Raw genomic sequence first — 15,661 nt, forward strand, 5'->3', positions numbered from 1 at the left:
TCTCTTTGTTATGTGATAATGAAGCTGCAATTAATACTTGTAGAAATACTGAGTATAGCAAGAGAAACAGAAGACACATTAGTGTGAGACATAAGACTATTAGATACCTAATTAAAAATGGTATCATAACTTTGGAATTTGTTGGATCTAAAGATAACCTAGCAGATTCTTTAACTAAAGGACTGGCTAGAAGCAAAGTCATAGAAACATCAAAGGGGATGGGATTGAAACCCATAAGGAATCATTGACAATGGCAACCCAACCTATTCTGACTGGAGATCCCAAGACGAAAGGTTCAACGGGAAAAAACAAGTTGTTTAATGATTAGTTAGCACTATAATAAAATGACTTTATGTCATTTAGTCTCTCCCTGTGATGTGAGTGCTAAATACAGCAGAGGTATACGGAAGAGTTTAAAACTCTGAATGAGTCCGAGTTTATGGCAAGGTGCTGTGCTGCGAGCACCCTTGGAGAACTCACCTATGTGAGTGTGACTGTGTGGCCGCAGTCTATGGGGATAAGGGTTTAACCCCTAGAGCACTCATGAAACTGAGATATTGGAGCATAAGGCCAGAAAAAACACCACCTATAATGAACCCAGTATTTGCATTTGTCATGGGTGAAGTATATAGAAATCTGAACCAAAGGATTTGGTTCAAAGCTTTTTAGCTACCACTATACCTTTCAGATGAAAATATACTTTCACTAGGTAAAGGTTCAAAGCCGCAAGCTACCTTTATTGAAGTCGTGACATAAACAAGCCCGATTTGACTATTTTTTATTTTATAAAGTTTTGAAAACATTTTAATCAGGTGGGAGAATGTTAGATTTTTATTAAATAATGATTAAAAGTTTTCATACTTAAAATATATATATTATACATATATGTTAATAAGGGAGTTTGGCTTGGTGGTTGGTGCGTTGTTTGGGTGGGGATGAGATAACAGGTTCGATTCCCCATTCCCTCCTTTTTATTTCTATTACGTAAAGCTTGGTTCTCTTGTGCTCGTTGGGCCTGTGCTTGTCCGAGCCGAGCTCGGTTCTCTTATGCTCGTTGGGCCTGTGCTTGTCCGAGCCGAGGTTCTCTGCAGCCGAGCTGGGCCTGTGCTTGTCCGAGCCGAGGTTCTCTGCAGTCGAGCTTGTCCGAGCCGAGGTTCTCTGCAGCCGAGCTGTGCCTGTGCTTGTCCGAGCGAAGGTTCTTTGCGCATGTGCTTGTGCTCGCTGGGCCCTGCCCCTGCTCGTCCGAGGTTCTGTGCGCCTGTGCTCGTCCGACCCACCTCAACTGAAGCGCGAAGAGCCGAGGCCGAGGTCGGACCACAGGTGTGATGAGCCCAGAGGAGCCGAGGTCGGACAACGGGTACGATGAGCCAAGAGGTGCGTGGGTCGTGCCTCGCACCCTTAACACGAGGAGCCACGTCGCTTCCTCGTTAGCACCTCTTCGCAACCGACCTCGCATCCGCTGGCCATACTCCCAGTGTTTTTTCAAACTTTCTTACCGGTTTTGACCGTTGGATCGGTTTTGGGTCGCGTCTGTCCCGAAGAAGTCTATAAATAAACCTCTTCGGATTAGACAGGATATAGAAAATTGAAAACAGAGAACTTCTATTCTTCCTGTTTGCTGTTTTTCTTTCAATCAACGGGCTTGCTGCATACTGATTCTGGGTTCGAAGGCTTCTTTGATCCGTGCAAATCATTGAGGCAGAAGGAACAGTGCGAGAGGCTGTTGTACCTCAGGAGTAGAATGCCATCCAAGCCTAGTGCACTGTAAGGCGGCGAAATCTACTTCAAGGAAAGTGACCAACATACCACGCCTCAGCATCTTGGGTTCCATTTTTCCACTTTCTCTATTTATTTTCTGTAAGCCTATTTCTGCCTATTATTTGTTGAAGTAGAGTATTATAGATTTAAAAATTTCTGGGACAGTATATTCCCAACAGTCGTGGCCGTCGATCTGTAAAGTAGGCCCAGTTCCTTCCGGTTGCCGCTTGTCCACCGTCTCTGGCCGTAGATGCCGAGCTTGCCATTGCCATCGAGCACGAGAGCATACTTCCTTTTCTTGGACTTGCTAGAGCTTGACCATAAGGTATAGTGGACGCTGCGACGAACGACTAGCTCGCCATTATGCTTCAGCGCGAGGTAGCAATCGTCGCCTTGGCCCACAGTGTTGGCACCCCATATCGGGTTCTCACCTTCGTAAAAAATTAAATCGCAGTTGAATTGCATGGCCAAGCGGTACTGCCCGTTTGTAAGGTTTTGGCCGGCCATGAGGACCTCGCCGGTGAAAAGAACATAGTCGGCCATGGCATAAGGGGGAATTAAGAAGCCCGAAGATGGACGGAAAGGCGAGGAGGGCCACTGGAATCGGGAATGCCATGAGAACCATCCAATTCCGCTTGGCTGCCTATGGTTCTGCATTGGCAGATAGCTTTATGCATATGCATACATCGGTCTTACGGAAGTTGTGCTAGAAGATGCTACCAGCGTTTAAAACATTGCTGGAGCCGTGCGATGATATGAATCAATGACATGGGCCTCATCACAGCCTAGGACTGTTTCAGATCCTGTGGCACGGTGGAAATTTGAAACAGCGAATGCAGTCAAGGAGAGATTGACACGTCAGTATTCTGCGTAGGTCCCATGGCCTGATTTATCTCCACAGGGTACATATTGGGGTGCTGATGGTTCAGGTTGTCCCAGTTAGGTCCCTCGGATGCCATTCTTATGATAAAGGATGGTGTGCTCGTCCTTCACAATCCGTGAACAAATGGCTTGGTTTGCAAAACAATTCGAGAGTGCGAGCCACCAACATTGCGGTCCACAGGACACTTGCAATTACGGAAGACCCCGTCCACCTGAGACGTCCTATAGGGGCCTCTACACCTTGTCGAAAACTGCGCCAGGTGGAAGTCCATCTGCCCAGCCCAAACTGGGCCTGCTCTTTTGATCGGACCGGCCATTTTGCAATGGAGCCCACATGTCGTGTTTCGGCCTTTCGGGAGAAGCATGATCTCGGCTGAAAACATGATCAACGACCCGATGCAAGTTGCACTTGATCAATTCAAGTGGAACTTGTCTAGTGAGGTCCAGCCAAGTCAGTCGGCCAGGATCCATCATATCTAGTTGCATGGAGTTCAAGTATAGTTTTCGACTCAAATGCGACACTTATTCACGTAGGTTGAGCCAACATCCAGAAGCGAAAAGTTCTAGCTGGATTTACGCACTAAATTTTTTTTTATCTTTTTCGGTACTTTTTAGATTCTCTCCCGATGCATATAAGCATCATTTATCTTGACGCTAACACTTTCAAAAGCGTCGCAAAAACGTTAGCTAGGTGGGAATGGAAATTTTTTTTGCCAACGCTTTTGAAAAGCATCGGCAAATAACGGGAGCTTTGCCGACCCTCTGAAACATCGGCAATACTTATTCTAACGATGCTTTACAGCATCGTGAGAATTATTACTTTTTTAAAAAAATTAATTAAAAGGCCAAATTAATCTTTCCAAAGGTTAAAAAAAAAAAAAATGGATCTAGCTGGAGAGAGAGATAAACAGAGCCAATTTTCGATTTCCTTCTCCATTCCAACAACAGGATAACCCCTTTGATTCTTCTTTTGATTAGCTGGAGAGAGAGAGAGATTAGCTGGAGAGAGAGAGTTCCTTTTAATTCTTCTTCTTCCAATACCATAAAATAGATAACCCTAGGAAGTTATAAAAAAAAAGAGAACAAAATTAGACAAAGAATAACGCAAGAAGAACAATTTATATGATGTTTGTTTTACAAATTTCAGTAGAAAGCATATTACAACATATTTACAAATTACAATAGAAATAACACGGGATAAACAGATAAATTACAACAAATTACAACATATCCCCTAACCCTAACCCCAACCCCAACCTCATCATCTCCAACCTCTGCCTTTCCTCTTCTCGCTCTCGCATCGGTGGTGGCCACTTCTCGCTCTCGCTCTCACGTATGCAGCTACCGAAGAACCGCCCGAAGCTCCCTCGACGGCTGAGCGTGGGGCCAGTTATCGTGGTGATGTCGCTGGAGAAGAGGGTGGCGGATTTGGTTCGGGCGGCGGAGACATATGCCAAGCAGGGTCCGGCGACGGAGCATGAGGCTGCCGATGATACACACTCCCTTTTTCTCTCTCCCTCTCTCTCTAACCCGCGCTAGGGTTTCCATCGCATTGGGGGCGTTTTATAGCGGCACTTGGCCTCCGACGACACTCCCCCTTGGCCTTCGACGACGCGCCCTCATGGCCTCCAATGACGCAGGCACACAACTGAGCTTCGTCTTGGACTAATGAATTCCGACGACGCTTCTCAGCATCGTCTGGCCTAAGCTTAATCACACCACCATCGCAATATAAAGCCTTAACCAATTGTTTAGAAAGTGCGGTAGAGAGTTGTTTGATTTTTTTGATTTTAAAGAAAAAAATGAGATGCAGTCGTACATTACAACTTATAAGAAAATCAGAGAAAACATTAAAAATGGAAAAGTAGAGGGTTGAAATCAAATAGTGAACCTTTGGCTTCCGAAGACACTTATAAGCGTCGTCTTGAACCTTTGACTTCCGACAACGCTTATAAGCATCGTCTTATATAGCATTTAGGCCATAGGATTCGGACGACGTGTTTAAGCGTCGTTAGCTATTTTTTTCAAATTTCTATGATCCCTTTGATTTTTGCCGTGCCCATTGGAACACGTGACTGGCCGAAATTTAAGGACGCCCGTTGAGGTCGAGGCCCAGATGCTTACCTTACCTAACACTGTGAACTGTCTGGATTCAGTGCATTCAAAAAATTCTAATATTTTTTTTTTAATTTATATCTATAACAAGGTTTGCCAAATTTCTTCTATTAGCAATTTTGCAAGTTGAATAGAAGGCGTGACTTATTTAGAATGGCAACTTTATGTTTTGATAAAAAGTTAGGGATCATTTTGAAAAAAAAATAGTTAATGCTGTGTTTCTCTCTCGCCATCTCAATTTATGACCGGTGTCAACAACTTTTTCTTTTATTTAATAAAACAGAAGTATCATATTAAATGTGTATAAATACAGTCAAGAAAATCAAAAAACAATACATCATAGAGTACTAGGCAACTCCGCCTCGCCCATCTATAGGTGTCCACCCGAATGGTTGGAAGCAAAGGAAGCCACCCAATCGGCAGCCCCATTGGCCTCACAGAATACATGCTTCGCCTAGATTGCCAACCCATCACAAACCATGGCATAGATATTTCTCAGCAACAGATGGTAGTTGTCGACCCCCCCCCCCCCGAAATCCGCAGAATCTATCCAATGATCGTCGCAAAGTCGCCCTCCAAAAGGACCATCCTCATCTGCAGAGCATGCCGCACATTACAAAGATCAGCCCATGCAGCTCTTAATTAACTCAGCCTCGGGTACCGAGGTATCAAACAACTAGCAACCCCCAGCAGCAATCATCCTAAAGTCCAAGCCTCTAACCACAAAGCCCGCATCTTCCCTCATGCCGCTCTGCAGGACGCAACCGTCGAAGTTGACCTTGAGCAAACTTGGAGGATGGAGGCTCTACGAGCAGAGATAGAGCCCCAGATATCCCGAGCTGTCAAAGATCTAACTCAATGGTCCACCTGAGAGACCTCCACTGCTAGCAGCCTCGCCCACTCCACCACCACCCTCGGAGGGGGGCTCGTCTTCCCGAACGTCCATGCGTTCCTCGCAAGCCATATCTAGTAGGCAATATAGGTCGCCCTCACTGCCTCCGGTCTAAACTGTGAGGCCCCCGCCAAACGTCCCAACACCTGCAAAAATGATGCCGCATGACACCAGAACTCCATGGGGACCCCTGCTCGCCTCCAGATCCTCCTAGCCTGGTGACACTAAAAAATAGCATGATCTAGCAACTCATCTGACAGACACTCGGGGCACTGGGGGTGGATACTCATACCCCTCTCAAACAGTAGAAGTTTCGTCGGTAGTCGACCTTAAGCAACCTTCAAAAAAAATAAGGCCACCCTAGGGTGCAACCCAAACTGCCAGATCCTGCCACAGTCCACCGCACGTTGCTCACCACCTTAGACGACATCGCAGATGTCAGCCACCCTAAATGTAGATCTGCAGGACATGCTCAAACTCTAACATCCGGGCAAGGGTGCTCCGAAACTGGGGTCGACCGAATCTGCTCTGCAAGCGGCTCACCGAACAGCTATCTGATCTAGTGGGTATCCCACCCCCCTCCATCGAGAAGAAGCAGGTCACACACTCGGAGTCCATCCCCAACCTCAACACTGACTAGGGTCGGCCAGCGCCTCAACAGAAGCTCGTTCACCCAGGCATCCTCTACCACGTCCACTCTCTAGCTATCACCTATCAGCCACCTGCATTTAGATATGACCATGGGCACATACATGCATATCTCACGCCAACTCGGTGATGCCCTATGCCCCCCAACTGGAGTCACACTACTCCCAATAAGGCCATACCGGGCGACCATAGTTAGACTCCAAAAAGACTGCGGCTCTAAGATGACCCCGACTGCATGCCGAGCAATCAGCGCCTCCCTTCAAGTCAGTAGAGATTGGATACCCAGTCCCCCTGCCCTAGTCGGTTCTCATACTGATTCCCAATCCATCAGGTGCACCCTGCGGCCGCCACCCTGCGTCCCTCAAATAAAACTCTGAGCAAGCCTCTCAATACTCCTCAACACCGTCTTCAGTACCACGATATTGGACATCAGATAGACTGGCATGGAACACAGCACAGACCTGACCAGGGTCACCCTATCCATCATGAAAAAGTGATGCCGTCCTCCAATCGTCCAGCCACTGCAGACAGTCCGAGACCCGCAACCCTCCTCCCAGTGATAGGGACTCCCAGGTAACTCCACGGCCCATCCTGCTCCCTCATGCCAAGCAACCCCCTGATCTCCTATTGCACCCGCAACTCAGTCTTCGGGCTAAGCATGATGGTCGACTTATGGAAGTTCATCCTCTGGCCCGATGCTGAGCAATACTCCACCAAGACACTTCGAAGAACCGTGGCATCCCTAGGCCGAGCTCTAGCCAATAAGAAGCAGTCATCTGCAAAAAGAAAGGTGAGAGATCGGTTGGACGTCGGAGGTTGGAACATAGGTCTCCAGCGCCCACACCCTACATGCATGTCGCAGAGCACGGGATAGAACATTAGCACAAATAACAAATAAATATGGGGATAGGGGACAACCCTGGCGCAAGCCGATTGTCGATCAGAAGAATGGCGATGGCGTACCATTGATCAAGATGGAGAAGGACGGCCCCTGCACACACCCCATGATCTAAAAAATCTAAGTCACATGGAAGCCGAGGCTCACCAAACCCTTAATAAGAAGCACCATCAGACTCTATCATAGGCTCTCTCCATATCAAGCTTCACTGCCATGTAACTTTGCTGTCTCAAAGCATGCTGCAAGTCCCACATCATCTCCTGGGCTATCATGACATTGTCGATGATACTCCGACCATCGACAAACACCCCCTGCTCCAGACAAATAAGACGAGGAAGGAGGGGTTGCATCCTGCCAACCAATATCTTTACTGCCACCTTGTACAGGGTGGTGCAAAGACTGATAGGTCTGTAATGGCTGGGTTCCACCGTGTCACGCCATTTCGGGATTAGGGCGAGGTCGCCTTCCAGTCATCTGCCATAACCGCTGACTAGAAGAATAACTGAACCACCTCCACCACTGCTCTCCCAACAATACCCCAGTATCTCGTAAAGAAAAAAGAGGAGAACTCATCAGGCCCCAGTGCTCTGTCCTCCCCCAAACCCAGACCGCCTCCTTGATCTCTGCCTCCATCACCTCCTCGATCAGGGCAACGTTCTCCGACATCCCCACTACAGTATCCGGACGTAGGAAGACATCCCCGCCATCCGACCCCCCTTTCTCAGTCCATCTCGACCGAAAAAAGTCAACCAATACGTGCCTGATCGGGCTCTCATCCTCCACTCATGACCCTGCCCCATCCCACATGGACCGGATCATACTCCTCTGCCTCCTAATCATAGTAGATCTATGAAAAAATCGGATATTTCTGTCCCCTTCTTATAGCCAGTGTCAAAGAAATGTTATTATTTTAGTCCAAACTCTTATCCTTTTGTCAGGTGAAGGATGGAGAAGAGGAAGCTAACGATAAAATCTAATCTAATTTACCAATTTCTTAGCTTGTTAGTTAGTCCAATTGCATTCTGTGCAGTAAAACCAATACCTAATCCGATCGGAGCTCAATATAATTTGCTCCTGGGATCCACGCTGAGCTATTATATTCCTTGAAGCGTGCTCAAGCTGGGTCCAATGTGCAAGCCCATTGTAAATCCACTCGGACAATAAAGTCTTTTGACTCGTGGTTTGGGAACCAAGCCAGTCCTTTATTAAAAGCCTGGAACACCGAGTATCAAATCAACTGCCCGATTCTCTCGTCTTCACTGCTCCCTGCAATATTTGCTTGCAAAAATATAAAAAGTACTACACTGCAACGAACTTGGAGACGTTATGAAGTGACAGTACGTTTTCATTTTAAATATAGCTAATAAATATCTCGAGCATATTAATGTTTCCGACAGAGTCTTTATTGCAATCAATGACTTGGTGGACGCAAACTTTTAACAACTTGCCGGATTTATGAAACATAAACGTGCCGGCACGCATGCCTCCTACAATTTGTATCCATTTGGAAGTCACATGCAACCCTCCTGGAATCTCTGGGTGGCATGTTACCATTGCAAGGCAACATTTATTTTCGTGCCGCTCAAAATAAGAGCTTTGAAGTCTGTGTCCATGTCATTGATGCCCGTGGCATGTTACCATCGCAAGGCAAGAAGTTGCCTATATGTAAGTATATTTTCTCTATCAATTTGACTTGAATTTATACATGCACGCACATATGTAAGTATGCCTATATATACATATGCATATATGTGAATTCTTATCACTGGCATTGAATTCAAAATTATTGGGCAAATTTGGTGCGCGTCTGACAACTATTCAATATTGCCCTTGATGCTAGCTGGCCTACACCAAGATACTTCTCCATTGTGGAGATTAGCTTAGTTGGACGTAGTCTAAATGTGGACTTTACAGAAAAATTATTAGGTGGGTCAGGTCCACCATCAATTCGGAATGAAATAAATCACCTTAATGATGTTACTCTGAAATAAATGAAACCACTCTAGATGCTTTCATTCTAGGTCTATGTGGACCTAGTTTGCCTAATAATTGATCCAAAACTAAGCAATTCCCTGGCGGATCGCCACGTGTCAAGGAAGACATCGCCTCCAAGCCAATAAAATGAGTTATAGTATGGTACAGAAGGTAGCGGCCTGGGCACGAGATGTCCTCCCCTCGCACCTCACTTCTATCGTGATCTGGGCGTGAGAGCAGCAAGCACTAGCAATCTACCCAAACCAATGGCAATGGCCATCCCACACCAAATCCCCACTGTCTCCCTTCTTCTCATCCTCCCATCAATACTCATCCTTCTCAATGGGGTTGAACTCTCGAACTACTGTCTTAAGTGGGGTCACAATGTGCTGGGATAGTTTTGAAATTAATGGTGGAAAAAAGAGTTGAAATGAATGCTCCGGATGGAGTCCTCTATAGAGATAAATAGCTTATGTAGAAATTAACGTTGTTCTTATTTTGACATATCCTTTTGAAACTGACCCCATGCATGGAACCATGACTCTGACCAAGAATGAATTTGCTTCATGCGTTCTCCATTTTTGGCTCTTATAAATATCCAGCAAAACTTCCTAGGCCAAGTCTAAGATAAAAATTCAGTTAAGTTCCGTAGCAAGATGATAAGCATACCAAGTATGGAAGAATCAAGATCCGCTGTCATGCTTGTTTTGCACGGTATGAGAGCTGTGCATTTTTGAAAAACTGCCAGGTTCTCCCTTTCGAAAATGAATGATTTTGGCTCATCTTCCTACCTACAAAGTTTGACACGGAATATAATGCTTTCGAATTTAACTGAATGATAGCTATCTGCAAAGGATAGCTACCAGCGTTGGATAAGCACTGCAAAGGATCCGGAGACTTGAGCTTCACCTTTCGAAGACTTTCCTTCGAATTGACTAGTTCGACCACTGCAAAGGTCCAGCAACTATAATATATATATAGGATATCAGATCCAAATGCCATGACCAAGAGCATGTGTTGGTCAATTTCCTTTCTTCTTTGTACCTTCGCTCGGTTCTCTACTATGAGAAATCCTAGTATTCCCACCATCCTCATCCGTCTCTCTCTCATCTTCACGCTCCTCCTTCCTTTCGCATCTCCAGCACCTAGGAGCTCCCTGAAAAGACGTTCTTTCCTTTCTGTGGAGGATGACTCAGACATCCTCGTCTCACAAGATAAGTCATTCGCATGCGGCTTCTACGAAGTTGGTTCGAATGCCTTCACCTTCTCGATCTGGTTCTCCAAATCAAAGCCCAAGACTGTCGTATGGACAGCGAACCGTGACAACCCTGTGAATGGCCATGGGTCGCGAGTTACAATGCGCAAGGATGGGAGCGTGGTTCTAACCGACTATGATGACACGGTCGTTTGGAGCACCAACACCAGCTCACCTCAAGCTCACACGCAGCTTCTCGATACTGGGAATCTTGTTGTCAAGGATCCTGATGGTACAGTTCTATGGCAAAGCTTTGATTATCCTACTGATACTCTTCTCCCTAACCAGGCATTAAATCAAAATTCTAGGCTGGTATCTGCTGCTGCTGCCGGATCACTATCTTCAGGCCACTATAAATCTTATTTTGACATCAATAATATTTTGATACTCATGTATGATACGCCGGAATTTGCTAGAGTCTACTGGCCTAATCCCGGACAAGCACAGTGGGATACTGGCAGATCAACCTACAATAGCAGTAGATCCGCAGTCCTTGACGACATGGGGCAGTTCGTGTCGAGCGATAACTTGGCGTTCAAAGCTTCTGACTTGGGTCCAGGGATTAGAAGGAGAATGACTCTGGATTATGATGGTAATCTTAGGCTGTACAGCTGGGACGAGTCGACCAAGACGTGGTCGATTTCGGGGGTCGCCCTTTCATCGGTCTGTGAGGTATATTCGCTGTGTGGTAGGAATGGAATCTGTGTCTACACGCCGACGCCCCAATGCACTTGTCCTCCTGGTTTTGAAGTGAATGACCCGAGCGATTGGAGCAAAGGTTGCAAGCGCAAATACAGCATCGACTGCCACAAACCTCATCAGGCTGAATTTTTGGAGCTTCCCCATACAGATTTTTGGGGATCTGATTTCAATTTCACTTTTTCCCTGTCAATTAGGGCATGCGGGAAGATTTGCAAAACGGACTGTTCATGCGAAGCTTTCGGATATAAGAAGGAAATCGGAGTATGTTAATTGAGCTCCACAATGGAAAAAGTTATCCAGGCACTTATGGCACCATATTCTTAAAACTTCCGAGATCTGTAAACACCTCAAAACTCTCTTCTCGTCTTCAAGGGCATAAGCCTATTTGCAGTGTCAAAGAAGGGGACATCGGCAAAGATATAAGGCGAAAGAGCAGCAGAGGAAAAGATTGGGCCCATTTCTATTGGTTCGCATTGGCATTTTTTGTGATAGAACTCCTTTTTATTACATTTGGTTGGTGGTTTATTTTCAGGAGGGAGAAGCAGTCAGCCCCAATGGAGGAGGGATATAGGGCGATGTCTACTCAATTTCGAAGATTCACTTTCAAAGAGCTGAAAAGAGCTACTCGAAACTTCCAGGAAGAGCTCGGGAGGGGAGGCTCCGGAGCCGTGTACAAGGGAGTCTTGGATGATGAGAGGGTGGCGGCAGTCAAGAAGTTGGAAGATGTGATCCAAGGAGAAGAGGAATTCCACGCTGAACTAAGCCTCACAGGGAGAATATACCACATGAATTTAGTGAGAATGTGGGGATTTTGTTCAGAACGCTCACACAGGCTCTTAGTTTCTGAGTTCGTAGAGAATGGTTCGCTGGACAAGGTTTTATTTCATGGTGATGGCTCAGCTAACTTTCTGAGATGGAGTGAGAGGTTTAAAATTGCGGTAGGGGTGGCAAAAGGACTGGCCTATCTTCATCACGAGTGCCTTGAGTGGGTCATCCACTGTGATGTAAAGCCCGAGAATATATTGTTGGGTCATGATTTTGAGCCCAAGATTGCAGACTTTGGACTGGCCAAACTGTTAAATAGAGGTGGATCTGGAGAAAACTTATCACGTATCCAAGGGACGAGGGGTTACATTGCTCCAGAATGGGCTTCGAGTCTTCCAATCACCGGGAAGGTTGATGTCTATAGCTATGGAGTGGTGCTTCTAGAGTTGGTGAAGGGGGCTAGAGTTTCAGACTGGATAATTGGTAGGGGGGAGGAGGAAGAGATGGTATTGAGGAGGTCACTTGAGTTGCTTAAAGAGAACTTGAAGAGTGGACAAGAGTCATGGATTGGGGACTTTGTTGACTCCAGATTGGATGGAAAGTTCAACAGCAAGCAAGCATTAGTGATGGTGGAGATAGCAGTCTGCTGCCTCGAAGAGGAGAGAAGCAAAAGGCCATCCATGAAATCTGTAGTCCAAATGTTCCTTTTTTCTGATGACGAGCTAAACTCCCATGCAGCATCTTTCTAGTAAGTTGGGCATGAAGTCGTTAATATGTGGTCATAATATCAAGTAATGTATCCTAGTCTTAGTCGAAAGCATTCCATGTAGGAAGCTGCTAAGGCAAATTTTGAGCTTTTATATCCAGCGTTTGTTCTCCTACTTGTAAAGTCGTCTGAATATTTATGTGCGTAGAATTTCTTTAAGTTAACAAGGAATAAATGAAGCTAGTAGCAGTAATTATCTTCTAATTATTTGCCAATATGATAGCTTTGGATTAACGTTTTTCTGTTCCGAGAGCCGAAAGTTTTTTCGCCCATTGTAATTTTCTTATTGTTTACCAGATTGAACAGACTAGCTTCCCCAATTGGTGTGATAAATTATCCCCCAGCAGCAATCATCCTAAAGTCCAGGCCTCTAACCACAAAGCCCGCATCTCCCCTCATGCCGCTCTGCAGGACGCAACCGTCGAAGTTGTCCTTGAGCAAACTCGGAGGATGGGGGCTCTACGAGCAGAGATAGAGCCCCAGATATCCCGAGCTGTTAAAGATCTAACTCAATGGTCCACCTGAGAGACCTCCACTGCTAGCAGCCCGCCCACTCCACCACCACCCTCGGAGGGGGGCTCGTCTCCCCGAACGTCCATGCGTTCCTCGCAAGCCATATCTGACGTTACTAAAAAGCGTCGGCAAATTTTAGTGCCGGAGCAAAAATTACTAGTGCTTCTATCTAGTGTCGGCATTAACCCTTTTTGTTGTATCGGTGCCAGAATCTTGAACTAGATCGTACCAGATTTTATTTCCTCGTTTTTACTTTTTAATACTCGAGTACTCCGAGTTGATGTACCTACACACTTTGCCATCAGATTGTCAGGAAGATGAAAGGCATAACACCTTGCATGCATGCAGATAGCACGAGCACCGGATTACACAGCATAAGTTAACCCCGAAACACGACACAAGGATACCACCTAGTTTATTTTAATACAGAACTGCATTATTTCGCCCCCAGAGGAGCCTCTGCCTCACTCCTTGCTCACCATTGCGATCTTCTCCCCGCTCGGAACCGAGTCACCGGCACTCGCCGCCACTGCCACCACTGCGGACTTCTCCGCGGTCCAAATCGACGGGCCATAGACAACAAGATCAGCATCCGGGGAAAGCACAAGGACATATTCCCCATACTGGGTTCGGTTATCGCTTCTCCACAGCGTCTCTCCTCCCATGTACTTGATACTGAACTCTCCTGTGGCCCCCAGAGTCACGAAGCAATCATGCAGATGGTCGCTCGTGTTTGTGTGCCACAGAACCCTCTTGGTGCTGGTGTCGGACAGAGTCAAGTTGCAGTTGTCCTCCAAGGCCAACTTGTAGACGCTGTTCACGATGGTGGTTCCGATGGGCGCGACGTCGCCCGTCCACAGCACGGAGTCGTTCACGGCAGGCCAACCGTATCCATCGCTCCTTAGTTGAGCAGATTGGGAGGGGATGGGCCATATCGCCGGGCCGTAAACACGAAGGCCCCCATCGTATTCGAGAACGAGAACGTAGCTCCCCTGGACCGAGGTGCTGCCGCTAGTCCAAATAGGGAAGCTAACTGGAATAAATAGAGAGTAACCATGGATGATTAGCTCACCATTGGACTCCAGGGTGAGGAAGCAGTTGCTTCCCTTGCCGTAGGTGCCGCTGGCCCAGATGGGCTCGTTGCCATCGTATACCACGAGATTGCAGTCCTTCTGCATGACCAGAGAGTACTGCTTGTAGGTGAGGCTCTCGCCGGAAGGGAGTTTGCCGCCCGACTTGGAGTAGAGTACGTTGCCCTCCACGTCGGGCCGGGCAAGGAGCCCGAACATGGTGTAAAAGGTGAGCAAGGTTAGCGAGAGTTGGGTCGCCATTTTTTTTTTTTCGCTGAACAGTTGGGTCGCCATTGAATGAGGCCCCTTTGTTCTGCTTACAACTTCTCTGTATAGAGAGGCAGACTTTATATAATAGCAGAGAAATCAGAATAAAAAAGGATGCGGAATTTTTTTTTTTATTTGATGGTTCGTGAGGTAATACCACCCGGCTTTCGCTGACGATGGTAGTTTAACTCGAACGCTGTCACTGTCATCAGTCTCAATCCACGTGTTTCTCGAAAGAGTCGTAGTTCACGGGGTGAAACGGTAACCACCTAAAATTCAAATTTCTATGATCCCTTTGATTTTTGCCGTGCCCATTGGAACACGTGACCGGCCGAAATTTAAGGACGCCCGTTGACGTCGAGGCCCAGTTGCTTGCTTACCTTACCTAACACCGTGGACTGTCTGGATTCGGTACATTCAAAAAATTCTAATATTTTTTAAATTTATATCTATAACAAGGTTTGCCTAATTTCTTCTATTAGCAATTTTGCAAGTTGAACAGAAGGTGTGACTTATTTAGAACGGCAACTTAACGTTATGATAAAAAGTTAGGGATCATTTTAAAAAAAAAAATAGTTAATGCCACATTTTTCTCTCGCTGTCTCAATTTATGACCGGTGTCAACAATCTTTTTTTTAATAAAACAAAAGTATCATACGAAACGTATATGAATACAGCCAAGAAAATTAAAAAACAATACATCTCAGAGAGCACTAGGCAACTCCACCTCGTCCACCCATACATGTCCACCCGAATGGTTGGGAGCAAAGGAAGCCACCCAATCGGCAGCCCCATTGGCCTCCTAGAATACATGCTTCGCCTGAATGGCCAGCCCATCACGAACCATGGCATAGATATTTCTCAGCAGCGGATGGTAGTCGTCGACCCCCCGAAATCCGCAGAATCCACCCAATGAACGTCGCGAAGTCGCCCTCCAAAAGGACCATCCTCGTCTGCCGCACATTGCAAAGATCAGCGCACGCAGCTCTCAACTCGGCCTCGAGTATCAAGGTATCAACAACTAGCAATCCCCAGCAGCAATCACCCTAAAGTCCAGGCCTCTAACCACAAAGCCTGCATCTCCCCTCACGCCTCCCTGCAGGACGCAACCATCGAAGTTGACCTTGAGGAAACTCGAAAGGTGAGGACTCTACGA

At 46.5% G+C, this 15,661-nt stretch overlaps 2 protein-coding genes and 1 pseudogene across 2 annotated transcripts; 1 reads left to right on the top strand and 2 right to left on the bottom strand.

Moving 5' to 3' along the window:
* Positions 1-1,896: 1,896 nt before the first annotated feature.
* Positions 1,897-2,301, bottom strand: LOC113463103 (mannose-specific lectin CEA-like). Its single transcript, XM_026806970.1, has one exon. The coding sequence runs from the start codon at positions 2,299-2,301 to the stop codon at positions 1,897-1,899; it is 405 nt and encodes a 134-aa protein (XP_026662771.1).
* A 7,849-nt stretch (positions 2,302-10,150) lies between these two features.
* LOC103713143 lies at positions 10,151-12,859 on the top strand (annotated as a pseudogene).
* A 773-nt stretch (positions 12,860-13,632) lies between these two features.
* Positions 13,633-14,457, bottom strand: LOC103713142 (mannose-specific lectin 3-like). Its single transcript, XM_008799965.1, has one exon. The coding sequence runs from the start codon at positions 14,455-14,457 to the stop codon at positions 13,633-13,635; it is 825 nt and encodes a 274-aa protein (XP_008798187.1).
* Positions 14,458-15,661: the final 1,204 nt, after the last annotated feature.

The sequence above is a fragment of the Phoenix dactylifera genome, chromosome 12, assembly GCF_009389715.1.
Source record: "Phoenix dactylifera cultivar Barhee BC4 chromosome 12, palm_55x_up_171113_PBpolish2nd_filt_p, whole genome shotgun sequence".
NCBI lineage: Eukaryota > Viridiplantae > Streptophyta > Magnoliopsida > Arecales > Arecaceae > Phoenix > Phoenix dactylifera.

Bases quoted from the DNA above. Each gene is read 5' to 3' on its own strand.
- LOC103713142 (XM_008799965.1), bottom strand. From the start codon at position 14,457: ATGTTCGGGCTCCTTGCCCGGCCCGACGTGGAGGGCAACGTACTCTAC.
- LOC113463103 (XM_026806970.1), bottom strand. From the start codon at position 2,301: ATGGCCGACTATGTTCTTTTCACCGGCGAGGTCCTCATGGCCGGCCAA.